The sequence below is a fragment of the Gossypium hirsutum genome, chromosome A13 (genome assembly GCF_007990345.1).
Source record: "Gossypium hirsutum isolate 1008001.06 chromosome A13, Gossypium_hirsutum_v2.1, whole genome shotgun sequence".
Classification (NCBI taxonomy): domain Eukaryota; kingdom Viridiplantae; phylum Streptophyta; class Magnoliopsida; order Malvales; family Malvaceae; genus Gossypium; species Gossypium hirsutum.
Window position 1 is genome coordinate 101,749,109 of NC_053436.1, and position 14,468 is coordinate 101,763,576.

The 14,468-nt window shown below is 36.2% G+C and overlaps 2 protein-coding genes and 1 pseudogene across 2 annotated transcripts; 2 read left to right on the forward strand and 1 right to left on the reverse strand.

The window, feature by feature from the left end:
- The first annotated feature begins 2,160 nt into the window (after positions 1–2,160).
- LOC107893132 (FT-interacting protein 3-like) lies at positions 2,161–5,253 on the forward strand (annotated as a pseudogene).
- Positions 5,254–5,541: 288 nt separating this feature from the next.
- LOC107893134 (uncharacterized) lies at positions 5,542–8,746 on the reverse strand. The gene is made up of 3 exons (XM_016818054.2): positions 8,328–8,746; positions 6,870–7,131; positions 5,542–5,724 (listed from the first exon to the last, which is right to left on the reverse strand). The coding sequence occupies exons 1-3, from the start codon at positions 8,502–8,504 to the stop codon at positions 5,657–5,659; spliced, it is 507 nt and encodes a 168-aa protein (XP_016673543.1). The 5' UTR covers positions 8,505–8,746; the 3' UTR covers positions 5,542–5,656.
- A 2,801-nt stretch (positions 8,747–11,547) lies between these two features.
- On the forward strand, positions 11,548–12,357 carry LOC107894417 (uncharacterized). Its single transcript, XM_016819694.1, has 2 exons — positions 11,548–11,750; positions 11,826–12,357. Exons 1-2 carry the CDS (start codon positions 11,548–11,550, stop codon positions 12,355–12,357), a joined length of 735 nt encoding a protein of 244 aa, XP_016675183.1.
- The last annotated feature ends 2,111 nt before the right edge of the window (positions 12,358–14,468 follow it).

A 14,468-nucleotide genomic window follows, 5' to 3' on the forward strand; every position in this document is an offset into this window, starting at 1 on the left:
TAAGTGTTGGAATTTATGGAAACATTTGACATTGAGCTCAATTAAATAAATTCATTGTTGTGATTGTGATTGGCAGGAATTGTTGTGAAATACTTATTTACTGAATTATTAGTGAGTTTTGGTAAGATTGTTATTGTGAGCCTATGAACTTACTAAGCTTTTATAAGCTCACTTTATGTGTTAACCGTTTCTGTAGATTTGAGGATATCGGTGGATCGAATCAACATTCAGATTTCCACTGGTAGCTTTTGTACACAACTTATGGTTTATATGGCATGTATAGGAATAAAGTTTAAAGGATGTAATTTGGTAATATGGATATATTTGTTAAAATATGTGTTTGAAGTTGGATTTGGTAGGATAATGAATGAAGTCATTTTGGTAAACTTAAGTAAATAAGTATTAAGCTATAAAGGTAGATGAAAACTTCGTGTTTTGGTTTATTTGGTTGCTTGGTTTGGATATATTTGTGTGTTGGATGTTTGTTTGCAGGTTAGTTATAAAAAGGGTGAGAAATGTGGCCTTAAAACGGCCTATTTCGTCCACATGGGTAGACACACGAGCATGTGCCTAGGCCGTGTGTGACACACGGTCTGCCCCATGGGCATATGATCCGGCTGTGTACCCCCTGCATCTTAATTTGGCAAAATAGAATGTCTAGAATTGGCCACACGGGATGAGACACGGACATGTGTCAAGGCCATATGAATGACACGGCCTTAGAACATGGGCATGTGCCCTGGCCGTGTGAAGTCTGCACCTAACTTATAAAAAATCATAAAAATAAAATCGACCATACTGGCTCGCACTCGAGTGTGTGATTTGGCTGTGTGACTACCATTTGATGCTGATGTCATAAATAGAATGCACCCTAAAATCGACACGGCTTAAGCACACAGGCTGTGACATGCCACACAGGCGTGTCCATTGACCCACATAGGTGTGTGCCCCTAAAACTTCAAAATTTTTCTAAGTTTCATAAAATTTTCTTAAGATCTTGGTTTAGTTTCAAACCGATCTCAATGTATGTTTTGGGCCTCGTAAGCTCGATTAAGGGACAATATGAATGTTGTGCAAAAGTTTTAATTCGGATGCAAGTTTATGACTCGAAGATGCATGTATGTTGTGATATAAGTCTGATAATGCCTCATACATTGTTTCGGCGTCGAACACGGGTAAGGAGTGTTACACACAATCTAGTAAAAATCTCTCTCTCTCTCTCTATATATATATAGGTAAGATAATAAATTTAATGGATATGTATATAGGAGGGATCAACTTACAGTGTATCGTAGGTAAATTGGCTTTTTTCGCACCACTGCTTTCTCCTTTTTGTTTTCTCTCTTATTAATTTATCAACAAATATTTTAATAGTTCTAACTATCATATTTTTTATAATCTATTCACATATATCATGTATGTCAAAATTCTTTAATTAAAAATGTTTAACTATTTGATTAAAAACTTTCCCTTGTTAAACATATATTGATAAATTATGTATTTTGGATGGATAAAAAAGATATTAAACTTATTTGAAATTGATAAATACAATAATAATGATGAATTAAATATTAATTGTATAAAAAATAATATATATAATTAGTTTAATAATTTTAAAATAGTGTTGTTATAATTAAAATAATAAGTTAATTTTACTGTAAAAATAGTTGAACGACTGAATTATTTTGAGGGAAGACAGACGCTCCTGCTATTGTAGAAAATTTTGAACGCAAAATTTGGTTACTTCGGCATAGTTTCCTTGGGGGAATGGATTTTGAAATTAACGTGCACTCATATGGTCTCAATTGTTAAGGAAGGTCCTCCGGCCGTTAATAAAGTCATCCACCCACCACTGCCTCTAATTTTGTTCGTTCAGTCTACTTTATTTATATTTTGGCCTTCCATATTTTAGTGAAAATGATTTTCGAAAATTTATTTTTGAATTTTTTTTAATAAATTTTAGTGTTTAGATAAATGTAGGTAAAATATTTTATGTTATTTAATATATTTGACTGCATTTAAAAAATTCCATCAAAATGGATTTTATTTATTTATATTAATTGAAAAGCATCATTCAATACGGTTCATTTATCATGGCTGAGTCGTTCACGCTCCACTCGCTTTCAATTTGAAAGCCTCCCTTTATAAACCCTCCTACCAGCGCTCTCAAAACAACGGCTCTCTCTCATTTTCTAGCTTTATTGCTTTCTTTCCACGACCCCTCCAAATAAAAAATGGCAGAAAATTGCACCAGGAAGCTGATTGTTGAAATCTGCAACGCCAATAACCTGATGCCCAAAGATGGGCAAGGAACAGCTAGTGCTTACGCTATAGTTGATTTCGCTGGTCAAAGAAGAAGGACAAAGACCAAGTTCAGAGATCTGAACCCTGTCTGGGATGAGAAGCTGGAGTTCCTGGTTCATGATATCGGTTCAATGGCCTCCGAGATTTTGGAGATCAACCTCTACAATGATAAGAAAATTAGGAAAAGAAGCAATTTTCTCGGGAAAATCAAGTTGGCTGGCACTGTTTTTGTTAGTGCCGGAGCTGAGAGTCTTGTTTATTATTCCTTGGAGAAAAGGAGTGTCTTTTCCCAGGTTAAAGGTGAGATTGGTGTTAAAATTTTTTATGTTGATGAAGAAGCTGCTCCAACTTCGGCGGAGCAGAAAGAAGAGACAGCAGAGGAGAAGCCACCGGAGGAAGAAAAGCCAGCCGAGGAAAACAAAGAAGAAGCACCCAAAGAAGAAGAGAAACCAAACCCACCGCCGCCAGAGAGTAGTAACCCACAAGACGCCGTCGCAGCTTCCACTTCAGAAACGAATCCAGCGCCGGAAGAGGAGAATAACCAACCATTGGCGAATAAAGAAGAGCCGCCAACAGAGACTGCTAAAGACAAGGCAGAAACAGGAAAAAGTACTGAACTTATCATCAACAACCTCGAACTCCGATCACTCTCCGGCGACCATAACCGTATGGGGTACGATCTCGTAGACCCTATGCCATTTTTATACGTCAGAGTCGTAAAAGCAAAAGTAGCCAACAAAGAACTGGCTTGTCCTCTTCATGCCAAGATAGTCATCGGCACTCATAGTATCAAAGCCAAAACCCAAATCAACAGAGACTGGGACCAAGTTTTCGCGTTCGATAAAGAGGGATTGAATTCAAGTTCTTTAGAAGTTTCAGTTTGGACTGAAGAAGGGAAAAACGAAGAAGCTCCTTCATCTTTGGTGGAGAGTTGGTTAGGAACGGTGTCGTTTGATTTGCAAGAAGTGCCGAAAAGGGTTCCGCCGGATAGTCCGTTAGCTCCTCAATGGTATAGTCTTGAATCCGAATCCGAAACCGGAAATGATGTGATGGTTGCCGTTTGGGTCGGGACTCAGGCCGACGAAGCCTTCCAGGAAGCTTGGCAGTCGGATTCGGGTGGGTTAATACCCGAAACCCGAGCTAAGGTTTACTTGTCTCCAAAGCTTTGGTATTTGAGACTAACGGTTATCCAAACCCAAGATTTACAGCTTGATTTGGTATCCGAAGCTAAGGTTCGGAGTCCTGAGATCTATGTTAAGGCTCTGCTTGGTGCTCAACTTTTTAAAACCAGTAGGACTGAAGTTGGGTCAGCTTGGAATGAGGATTTGGTTTTTGTGGCGGCTGAGCCATTTGAGCCGTTTTTGGTGGTCAAAGTTGAAGATGCGAGTAACAGGCAGTCAGTGGGTGATGTTAAAATCCACGTGTCAAGCATTGATAGGAGGACAGATGACAAAACGGAGGTAAAATCGAGGTGGTTCAATTTGATTGGAGGTGAAAACAAGCCTTACGCAGGGAGAATCCACGTCAGAGTGTGTTTAGAAGGTGGGTATCACGTGCTTGACGAAGCTGCTCACGTGACCAGTGATGTTCGAGCTACGGCTAAGCAGCTAACTAAGCCTCCAATTGGGTTGCTGGATGTTGGGATCCGAGGGGCCAACAATATGTTACCTGTCAAGACCAAGGATGGTCCGTGTGGAACCACCGATGCTTACGTGGTGGCCAAATATGGACCCAAGTGGATTCGTACACGTACGATTCTTGATCTATTTAATCCTCGTTGGAACGAGCAATATACGTGGGATGTATATGATCCATGTACGGTACTTACTATAGGCGTATTCGATAATGGAAGGTATAAGGGTGATAAAGATGTAAGTATTGGTAAAGTACGTATACGGTTATCGACATTAGATACGAACAAGGTGTACCGAAATTCCTACACCCTCACTGTATTGTCACCGATGGGGTTAAGAAAATGGGTGAAATTGAGATAGCCATTCGATTTTGTTGTTCATCATGGCTAAGCCTAATCCAAGCTTATGGGAGCCCAATGTTACCAAGAATGCACCATGTTAGCCCATTAGGTCCAGCCCAGCAAGACATACTGCGTTACACGGCCATGCGCATAGTGACGGCTAGGTTAGCCAGGTCCGAGCCAGCTTTAGGACAAGAAGTGGTTCAATTCATGTTGGACAGTGATACACACGTGTGGAGCATGAGGAGGAGCAAGGCAAATTGGTTTAGGGTTGTGGGGTGTTTATCACGTGTGGCAAGTTTGGTACGTTGGTTAGATGAGATTCGCACGTGGGTTCACCCTCCAACTACGGTTTTAGTTCATGGGTTGCTTGTAGCCGCGGTGGTATGTTCGCATCTAGTGCTCCCCACGACATTCATGTACGCCTTCTTGATCCTAGCACTAAGACTTCGTTATTGTCGACGGATCCCATACAACGTGGAGTCGAGACTCTCATATGTGGATGTTGAGAGTCCCGATGAGCTGGATGAAGAATTCGATGAATTCCTGACCAATAAATCATCAGATACTATACGAATACGATACGATCGTCTACGGGTACTAGCAAGTCGGATTCAAACATTGTTAGGTGATGTAGCAGTCCAAGGGGAGCGTTTAGAGGCATTGTTTAGTTGGAAGGATCCAAGAGCTACAGGCATCTTTTTAGTGTTTTGCCTATTTGTTTCATTGTTATTTTACTTGGTACCGTTGAAGGTGTTAGTGTTAGGCGCAGGATTTTACTATATCCGCCACCCTAGGTTTCGAGACGACATGCCATCCCTTCCGATCAACTTCTTCCGGCGACTACCGTCGCTTTCTGATCAAATTATGTAGACTGAAAAATTTGATACTTTATTCATATTTTATTGGTGTAACTTTTTTATTCATAAATATTCATATAAATTCTGATAAATAAATAATAGATGTTGTACGTATTTATTTTGACATCATGTTTTGAGTAGTTGGGCAAGGTGACCGTTGGCATTGTTAAAGGCAAACTAGGCGCGCTTGCATTTGGCCACATGTTTTCATTTAGTAATTACATGTTGGTAATTTAAAAAATATAATTGTTGATTAGATTTCGAAATAGCAAAAATAATTCCACAATAATTATTATTTTATAAAAAAAGATTCAGTAATTATTCAATTGTGTATAATGTTTTAAGTTTAAATCTTATTATAATTACTTTTTATTGATTTATTATATATAAAAAACAGGAATATAACTTTAAGTATATAATTTTTCAACGTTATGAGAAGATAGAATGTATAAACAGATATATGTAAAAAAATGAAAGGCTAAAACAATTTTTCCAAAGAGGTGAAGAGTCCAACGAATTATTCGGATCCTAGATGACCTCGGCCACCACATTCCAAGCACATTATATTACCACTTCCTCCGCAACCTGAACAGTAACAAATTCCATACGTTATTATTACAACATTTCAGCAGAGCATATAAACATTACAGCAAACCATGCTAAAAAAAGTTTGAACACATGGAACCGAAAGCTTAATCTAATTGATTCATATAACCACTTTTAAAAGAGGCATCTAACAAGTCCGGGATTCGAATCCAATGCATACAATCCCTACCCATAATATTAGACTGTGATCTGCTTTGAAGCAGCAAAAAGAACACATTAGGACACATAGGGCACGAAGCTTAGTTCAGTTGATACATGCTGTCACATTTAAGAAGTCCGCATCTAACAAATGCGGGTTCAAATCCGGTATGTAAATCCCTTCCCATAATCATTTCCTAAAAGAGCAAAAATAAAAACTTAGGGCATATGTAACCTGAAGTTCTATCCAGTTAATTCATGTTTCATCTTTAAGAGGCGATATCTAACAGATTTTTGGGGTTTGAATCCAATATCATCAACCTCTTCTCTTATTCACAAATCGCAGCCTCCTTTGAAGCAAAAAATAAAAATCTAATGACTCATTATGTTTAAGGGTTTAGAATGCTCAGCTGGCCCTCAATGTGATAGCAACGACCAAGGGAGTTTTGACAAGCTATTGTGTTCTACAAAGTCTATCATAACTGGATGAAAAGAGACGTCACAGAAACCACAATCACAGTGTTAATAGGTAGAGTAGTCCAGCCAATCCATGTGCATCAACTTTAATATGAATAGCACAGTTTGTTTTGCCAATGTAAAAACATAATCCATTCCACCAAGAAACACTGAGAGCCTTAAGGCAAGAAATGACCTATAGATACTCAATATAATTTGAAGTTTTGTTAATCTAGAAGCATCAATGCAAAACCCTAATTTTACTTTCTTGCTTTCCCAAGGTATCCACTGGAGCGAGTCCAGTAATTAATCCTAATTTAATCATTTCATGAGAAACCTTCACATAATAAAACAGTTTTTAAGGATTGTATTTAGAACTCCATCTGTTTTCATGCAGATTCAGGTTTTCGGATTGAGAATAGTTGCCTTTTATAGTAATGCAAAATAAGTACATGAACAGATGTAGGACATTGACAGCATAAAAATCCTTATACAAACAAATAAAATCATTGAAGAAGAATTAACTTTACCTAGGCAGCGGACTTTGACAATGATACCCTGGCTCTCTAGTATTGAGTCCACATATAATCCTGAACCAGAGCAAGTGGTACAAAGGACAGCACCTTTGGCCTGACAATCAGTGCAACGGGGGTTATCTCCAACTAATTTTTCAGCCAACGATACCCCAACTGGTTCTTCAATTCGCTCCTCGGGGATAGGCTTGTCATAACAAAATAGTGATTCGAGACTGCTTCTTCGTCTGTGTGCATCACCCACAGCCCTTGCCTCAGCCTGATACACGTCATAGACAACTTATTTAATGGCACATCAGAATCAAAATATTCAGACAACCCGACAGCACAATTATCTTAACAGTATCAGATATCAAAGCGACCACAACAAAGTAATCTGATAATGATTTTCGATGAACCTAATAAAAGCAACACAATAAAAAAAAATCAACAAGTTTTCCAAACAATAAAGGATTAGTTTGATTGGTTCTATTGCTACTTGCATTTTACTATTCGCATTTGTAAAAAGCTTCTAGAATGAAAAAAAGTCTAAATAAAATTCAAAAGTTGGTTAAAAATGAAAAATATAGTAAAATTTAGTACCATTTCTAAAATAGTTCTATACAAAAAGTAAAAACATTAACTTCTTTATTGGATTTCTTAATTGTTTAAGCATATTGTTGGGGTTCCTATCCAATGTGTCTTCTGTAATTTGGTGTTTACCTTTCTTACTCAGATTGAGCGTGAATGTGTGATACAGGTATGTATCCGACACAGTATTTTGTAAAAATTTCAAAGTTTTTGCACGTATTTTGAATAACCATTGAAAGGGTCATGTCTCTATAGGGACCTATGTCCGAATAAGCCTACATTTTTCATGTATTTAAAAAAATCTTTGAAAGGACCATATCCCTATAGGTACTTATTTCTGAATATGGATCCGACATGGTGCCGGACATTGGTATTTCAAGAAAAATGTAGTAGTCGACATAACCGGGCATAGAAAACAAAAAATGCAACATCCAAATTGTAAACAAGTTTATATAATTTTTCAATGGGCAGCCGCTAGTTAGACCAAAATTGCCATTGCATGTGTGTTTCTAAAGGTTAATGAAGATTAAATAAGAGCACTATTATACCTTCTTAAAGCTTTTCTTAATGCATAAAAATGGTGAAATTTAAAGTTCAACATCTTAGAAGTAGAAGTCTAAATAAAATCAGAACAAACCAAACAAGGAAAAAATATAAATTGAAAAGAAATTCACATACAATAGCATTTTTTAGCAGGAAATATTCACTGTGATTCAATTAGCAAAAAAAAAATGACAAACTAAAATTAACAAAAAAAAAGGTTCCCTTTTCATCCTACAATTCTTCAACTAAGAAAATTTAGTGAACGCATCACAGCTTAATATGAATATAGATAAAATTTATGAAAGAAAAAGTGTGAAAGGAAAGAAATGGAACTAAACTAACCCCATGAGAAGAAGATGATGATGAAACAGAGCCATTGGAACAAACAGCGCAGATTTTAGAGATCGGGTAGTATCCATTGGATCCGAAACCATAAGAAATTTTGTGAACTTTTTTCAATTTTGGTGTTGAATTTATGGGAAATATTGTTGGAGACGAAATGTTCAGGGCTAACTCCATTGTATCCCAAGCTTTAAACAACTGATAATAATTTGAAAACAAAAACAACAGCGAAATGAGTTTCTTTGATGAAAAGTTGGGAATTGGAGAAATGGGGTTTTGAAGTAAATTAGAAATTTTTAAAGAGAGCTTCGACGAAATCGAAGAATTGTTTTGTTGTTTGGGTGACTCTCGCTGTTAACGATGATGTTTGGTGGAAAAAAAGGAAGTTGGATTATTCCGGTCTAAATGGGTCGGGTATCGGGTTGGGTAAAAACAATTGGAAAGAAAATAGAGGGAGAGAATTATTTTGTTAAGTAAAAATTAGATTATATTATGAATATGTTATTAAGTGGACGTCTGTTGTGATAAAGATAAAGTTTTAATATGCTTTAAATGAATTATATATCTATATTTTTTATACTTCTTATTCTTATAAATAAAGACTCTAATAAAATATTATAAATTATGTGCTTGATCGATAAATTACATTCTTTATTGCTTTCATATTCTCTCCATCTCTTTTTATATTATAACAAATTAATGATTTTTAATATTTTTATATACATATTTTAATTTAAAATTTTTTAATATTGTTTTTTTTAAAATAGAAAATTAATTTTTAGTCCAATAATAATCCATATGTTATTAATATTTTATTATTAAGCGAATATTTATTAAGATGAACATAAATTTAATGAACTTTAAAACTTTAATAATGATTAGAAGTAAAATACCATACTTCTTATATCTATAATTTTCCTATTTCTTGTTGTTTTATTCTTTTTCACACTTTCTGCCAATGTAATTTTAACCCTTTCTTATTTCATCATTACTTTTAACCTTTTATTTATTTTTCAATAACCCACCCGGGTAAAAGAAATATAAATCCTATTGATTGGCCTCAAGTATTTCAGATTGAAAAACGACATAAATGAAAATAAGATCATAGATTAAGGCTTTGTTTACTTATGCACTTTTAGTTTAAAAAACACTTTTGACTTTAAAATTATACTAAGCAAGCATCTTTTGCTTGAAAATTTTGACTTTTAAACAACATTTTTACTCATATGAAAAAGCTAAATCTTTTAGCTTTTCTTAGCCAAAAGCATTTCTGAACTCCATTTTTCTTCTTCCTAAAACTCACGATACTTCCATTTTTTTTTTAATTTTCTCTTTCAAAGTTGAAATTTTCTGGTTCTCCCTTCTCTTTTATTTTCTTTATTCCTTCCATTTTCTTCAAGGTTTTTTATGCTCCCTCTCTTTCTTTCTACTCTCCTTGTACCATCTTCTTATTTCAACTCCCCATTTATTTTTTTCAATCTTTTTCCCATTTCAAAGTTAAGCTTTTTTTTGGTTGCTATTGAGTTTGGTTATTCAAGTTAACTTTATCATCTTACCTTTGATTTACTTAGATCTTGATTGGGAGGCGGAATTAAATTATATATTTTTATGATAGTAAAAATGTAATCTTATCATTTTAATAATCTATATTTTTATAAATTTTAAAGGATTAAATTAAAATTTTATCAATTTGGGGGCTAAAGTGTAATTTTATTATTATTAATTTAAAATTTTATAAATTATAAAGAGTCTAAATAAAAAAATTATTTTAGAGAAACCCAGGACTCCTGCCAACCTTTTCTGACTCCACCAATTTATTCAAATTATACCATCCATCACTATTTTTTAGAATATCATTAAATACGAATACATTAGATACCACACCGTTACCTTTCCTTCTTTAATTATATGTTCATAATCATACTCATACAATGTTATCACTCAACTGCTTCGAGATTTCTAAAATAAATGCCCCAAGAAATACATAAAAAGTTATTTTTCGAGTTCATATATAAACACAATATGCGGGGAGCAAAGTTACTTTTGGTAACATTTTCTCGATGAAGAGGAGCCTTAGCAATAGATTGAGAAGGATTCAGGCCTCCCTTGATCAAAGCGAATCATCTTATCTAAGGCAGTTGGAAATTCAGATCAGATCGGAATTAGAAGTAGTTTTGGACTGGAAAGAGTCCCCCTAGTGTAGAAAGCATGGTGTGAGTGGCTTGCATTTGGGGGCCAGAATACTAAATACTTTCATAACCAAACCTTAGGGAGAAGGAGGAATTTTATTGGTGGACTTAAGATTGATCATGGTGAATAGTGTCATAACAATGAAATTTTGAAAGCTGAGGCAGTGAAGTTATATGTGCAGCTATACTCATTGGAGGATTTGTTCTTAGAAGAGTTACTTTTGTACAACAGCTTCCCTATTTTGAAAGATGAAGACATTCTGGCCTTGGACAACAGTGTTTCGGAGGAGGTGATAAAAGCCTTGTTCAGCATGGCGCCCTTAAAGGCCCCAAGTATTGATGGGTTTCAAGTTCATTTCTTTCAATCCCAATGGGTACTTGTGAAGGATCAAAATTTTCAGCTGGTTCTGTTGAGCATTGGCCTGCAATGCAACATGTGACCAGCAGCAGCTCATCAAGCAGACCAACATTGGAGCTGAACTGAGTACAATAGCTAGTTTGATTCATTTTGTTTATTTTGGTCCAATTGTAACTTGTTCAAGTTGACATGTAACTTGTAACTTGTTATTAAAGTTAGTAGGATTAGTTTTTTATTTGAATTTTGATGTAACAGCTGGTATGTCAGCTTCCTTTTGTATGTAATTCAAAGATTGTATTTGTTATGAATTAGTGGGAGCAGTTACATTATTAGGTAACTGTCTAATTCTATGGAACTTGTTTATATTTTTCAAATTATCAATGAAAAAATAGTGTTGTTGTTTGGTTTTCTTCTCATCAAACTCTCTCCGTTTTTTATTTTTGCTTCAGTTCTTCTTTTGCTTTGTTTAACTTTATTTTGCTGCTCTTGTTCCAATAAATGGTAATCAGAGCCTGTCATCTTTGAGGGCCTCTTTTGTTGGTTGCTTTATTTGAGAAAAAAAAGCTCGAGAAGAAAGAAATTGAAGCTGTTGAGTTGTTTCAATAAAATGAGCTTTACTCTACCTCCACCACAAGTGTTCACTAGAGAAAAGTATCACATTTAGGTGGTAAAAATGAAGACATATCTCAAGGCACAAGATTTGTGGAATGTAGCAGAGAATGATGCTGGACCACCTCCATTGAATGCCAATCCCACGATTGCTCAAATAAGACAGCATAGTGAAGAGAGTACTAAGAAGCATAAAGTATTGGCTTGCTTACAAAATGGGGTGTCTGATGTGATCTTTACCAGAATAATGGCTTGCAGCTCACCTAAGTAAGCAAGGGAGAAGCTGAATGAGGAGTTCATAGGTTCAGATAAAACAAGACAGTAACAATTGATCAATCTCAGGAGAGATTTTGAGAATTTGAAGATGAGAGGGTCAGAGACCATCAAGCAATACTCAGACAGGATAATGGTGACTGTCAACAGCATAAGACTCCTTGGAAAAGACTTCAGTGAGAGCAGAGTTGTTGAAAAGGTCGTCACCACTCTCCTTGAGAAGTTTGAGTCCAAAATTTCATCACTTGAGAACTCGAGAGACTTGTCAACCATCTCACTATCTGAGCTGATAAACTCCTGGTATACACTTGAGCAAAGGAGGGCCAACAGGCAGGAAGAGCACCCTGAAAGGGCTTTCCAAGCAAAGGCCAAAGAAGACTCAGGTTCAAGCCATAAAGGTAAGAAGCCTTGGCTCGATAAAAGGGAGAAACCAAGGAGGGATGCAGGTAAGAAAAGGTTCCCATCATGCATTCACTGCAAGAAGACCATACATTTGGAGAAATATTGTTGGTACAGGATAGATATCCAGTACAAAAGTTGCAAACAGCTTGGCCATGTTGAGAAGGTGTACAAGAACAAAAAAAAGGCACAAAGTCAGTAGCAAATGCAAACTCAAGCTGCTGAAGACCTTCAAGCTCAGGAGGAGCGTGTTTCCACAACTTCTTGTTTTACATCCTCAATCAAAGTCAAATGTGACTGGCAAGTGGATAATGGCTGCACACACCATATGGTAGCTGATGAAAAGTTGTTCAAGAACCTTGACAGAAGTGTTGCCTCTAAAATCAGAATTGATAATTGGAGCATGATTGAAGCCAAAGGAAGAGGTAATGTGGTGATCAACACTTGTTCAGGTAACAAAGTAATTTCTGATGTACTATTTTTTCCTAATATAGATCAGAATTTACTTAGTGTTGGACAGCTAGTAGAAAAAGTGTATTCACTGGTTTTTAAGAATAGCACTTGTATTGTTGAAGACACACATGGTCAGGAGTTGGTCACAGTAGCAATGACTAATAGGTGTTTTATGCTTAATGTGAATCAACTTGAGAAGAAGGCTTACACAAGTCTTGCTGATAATGATGGTCTTTGGCATAGGGACTAGGCCATGTCAATTTTAGATCACTTGATCTGTTGCATAAGTTGAATTTTGTAGAAGACACATTTAAGGTTAAGGCTAGAGACATTGTTTGTGAAGTCTGCCAGCTTGGTAAGCAGGCTAGATTGCCTTTTCTAGTTAATATGGCATGGAAGGCTCGAGACAGACTTGAGTTGGTCCATTCTGATGTCTGTGGGCCAATGAGGACTCCTTCCTTGAATGACAGCTAGTATTTTGTACTGTTCATAGATAACTTGACCAGATTTTGTTGGGTTTATTTCTTAAAACAGAAGTCTGAAGTGTTTGAAGCATTTAGCAAATTCAAAGCTTTAGCTGAAAACCAGACTGGTTGCAAGATCAAGGCTTTGAGAACTGATAATGGCACTGAGTACCTATCTAAAAGGTTTTAAAAATTGTGTGAGCAATCTAGAATTCATCGTCAGCTCACAAATGTTTATACTCCTCAGCAAAATGGAGTATGTGAGAGAAGAATAGAACTGTGCTTGATATGGCCAAATGTTTGTTATTTTAAAGCAAGCTGCCAAACAAATTTTGGGCTGAGGCTATGAACACCTTAATATATCTGCTCAACAAGCTACCTACTTATGCTGTGAAGGAAAAGACTCCTTTTGAAGCCTGGCATGGATTCAAGCCAACTGCTTCATACTTGAAAGTGTTTGGCTATGTTTGTTATGTCTTCATTCCAGCTGAAAAGAGAACCAAGCCTGAAAGAAGTGTTGTTCTAGGAATCATTGTTGGCTATAGTAACACTAAGAAGGACTATAGAGTGTCTGATCCCTCAACAAATAAAATTTTAGTAAGTAGGGATGTAAGGTTTAATGAAGAAAAGGTTTAGAGCTGGAATGGAGCAGATGCAAGGCTGATTGAAGAATATCAACTTGACAAGAACCTGGAACTAGTTGAAAATGAGCCCAGCAATAAAAACTTTGATGATGCTCCTATGAGAGGCACCAGAACTATTGCAGACATCTACCAAAGATGTGATGTTGCAATAGTGGAACCTTTAGATTTTGAAGAAGCTGCTAGGGACAAGAGTTGGAAAAAGGCTATGGAAGCTGAATTAGACATGATCCACAAGAATGACACTTGGGAATTATTGGACAGACCAGATCATAAGAAAGTCATAGGTGTCAAGTGGGTATTTAGAGTCAAGTATAATGTTGATGGCTCACTGAACAAGCACAAAGCAATGCTTGTGGTGAAAGGCTACAGTCAGCAATATTGCATCAATTTCATGGAGACCTTTGCACCGGTAGCAAGGCTTGACACAATCAAGCTACTGTTTGCCTTAGCTACTAAAAAAAAATGAAGGGTTCACCAATTGGATGTCAAGTTAGAATTTCTTAATGGCTTTCTCAAAGAGGATATTTTTATTGAGTAACCTGAAGGGTTTAAGGTCCTAGGAGAAGAGGACAAGGTTAAGCTGAAAAAGTCCCTGTATGGCTTGAAGCAAGTATGACAGGGTTGACACATACTTGTCTAGGCTCGGGTTTAAGAAAAGTGTTAGTAAAGCTACACTTTATGTAAAAAGGTCAAAAGGTGAAACCTTGCTGATTCTATTACTCTATGTAGATGGTTTGCTTGTGACTGGAAGC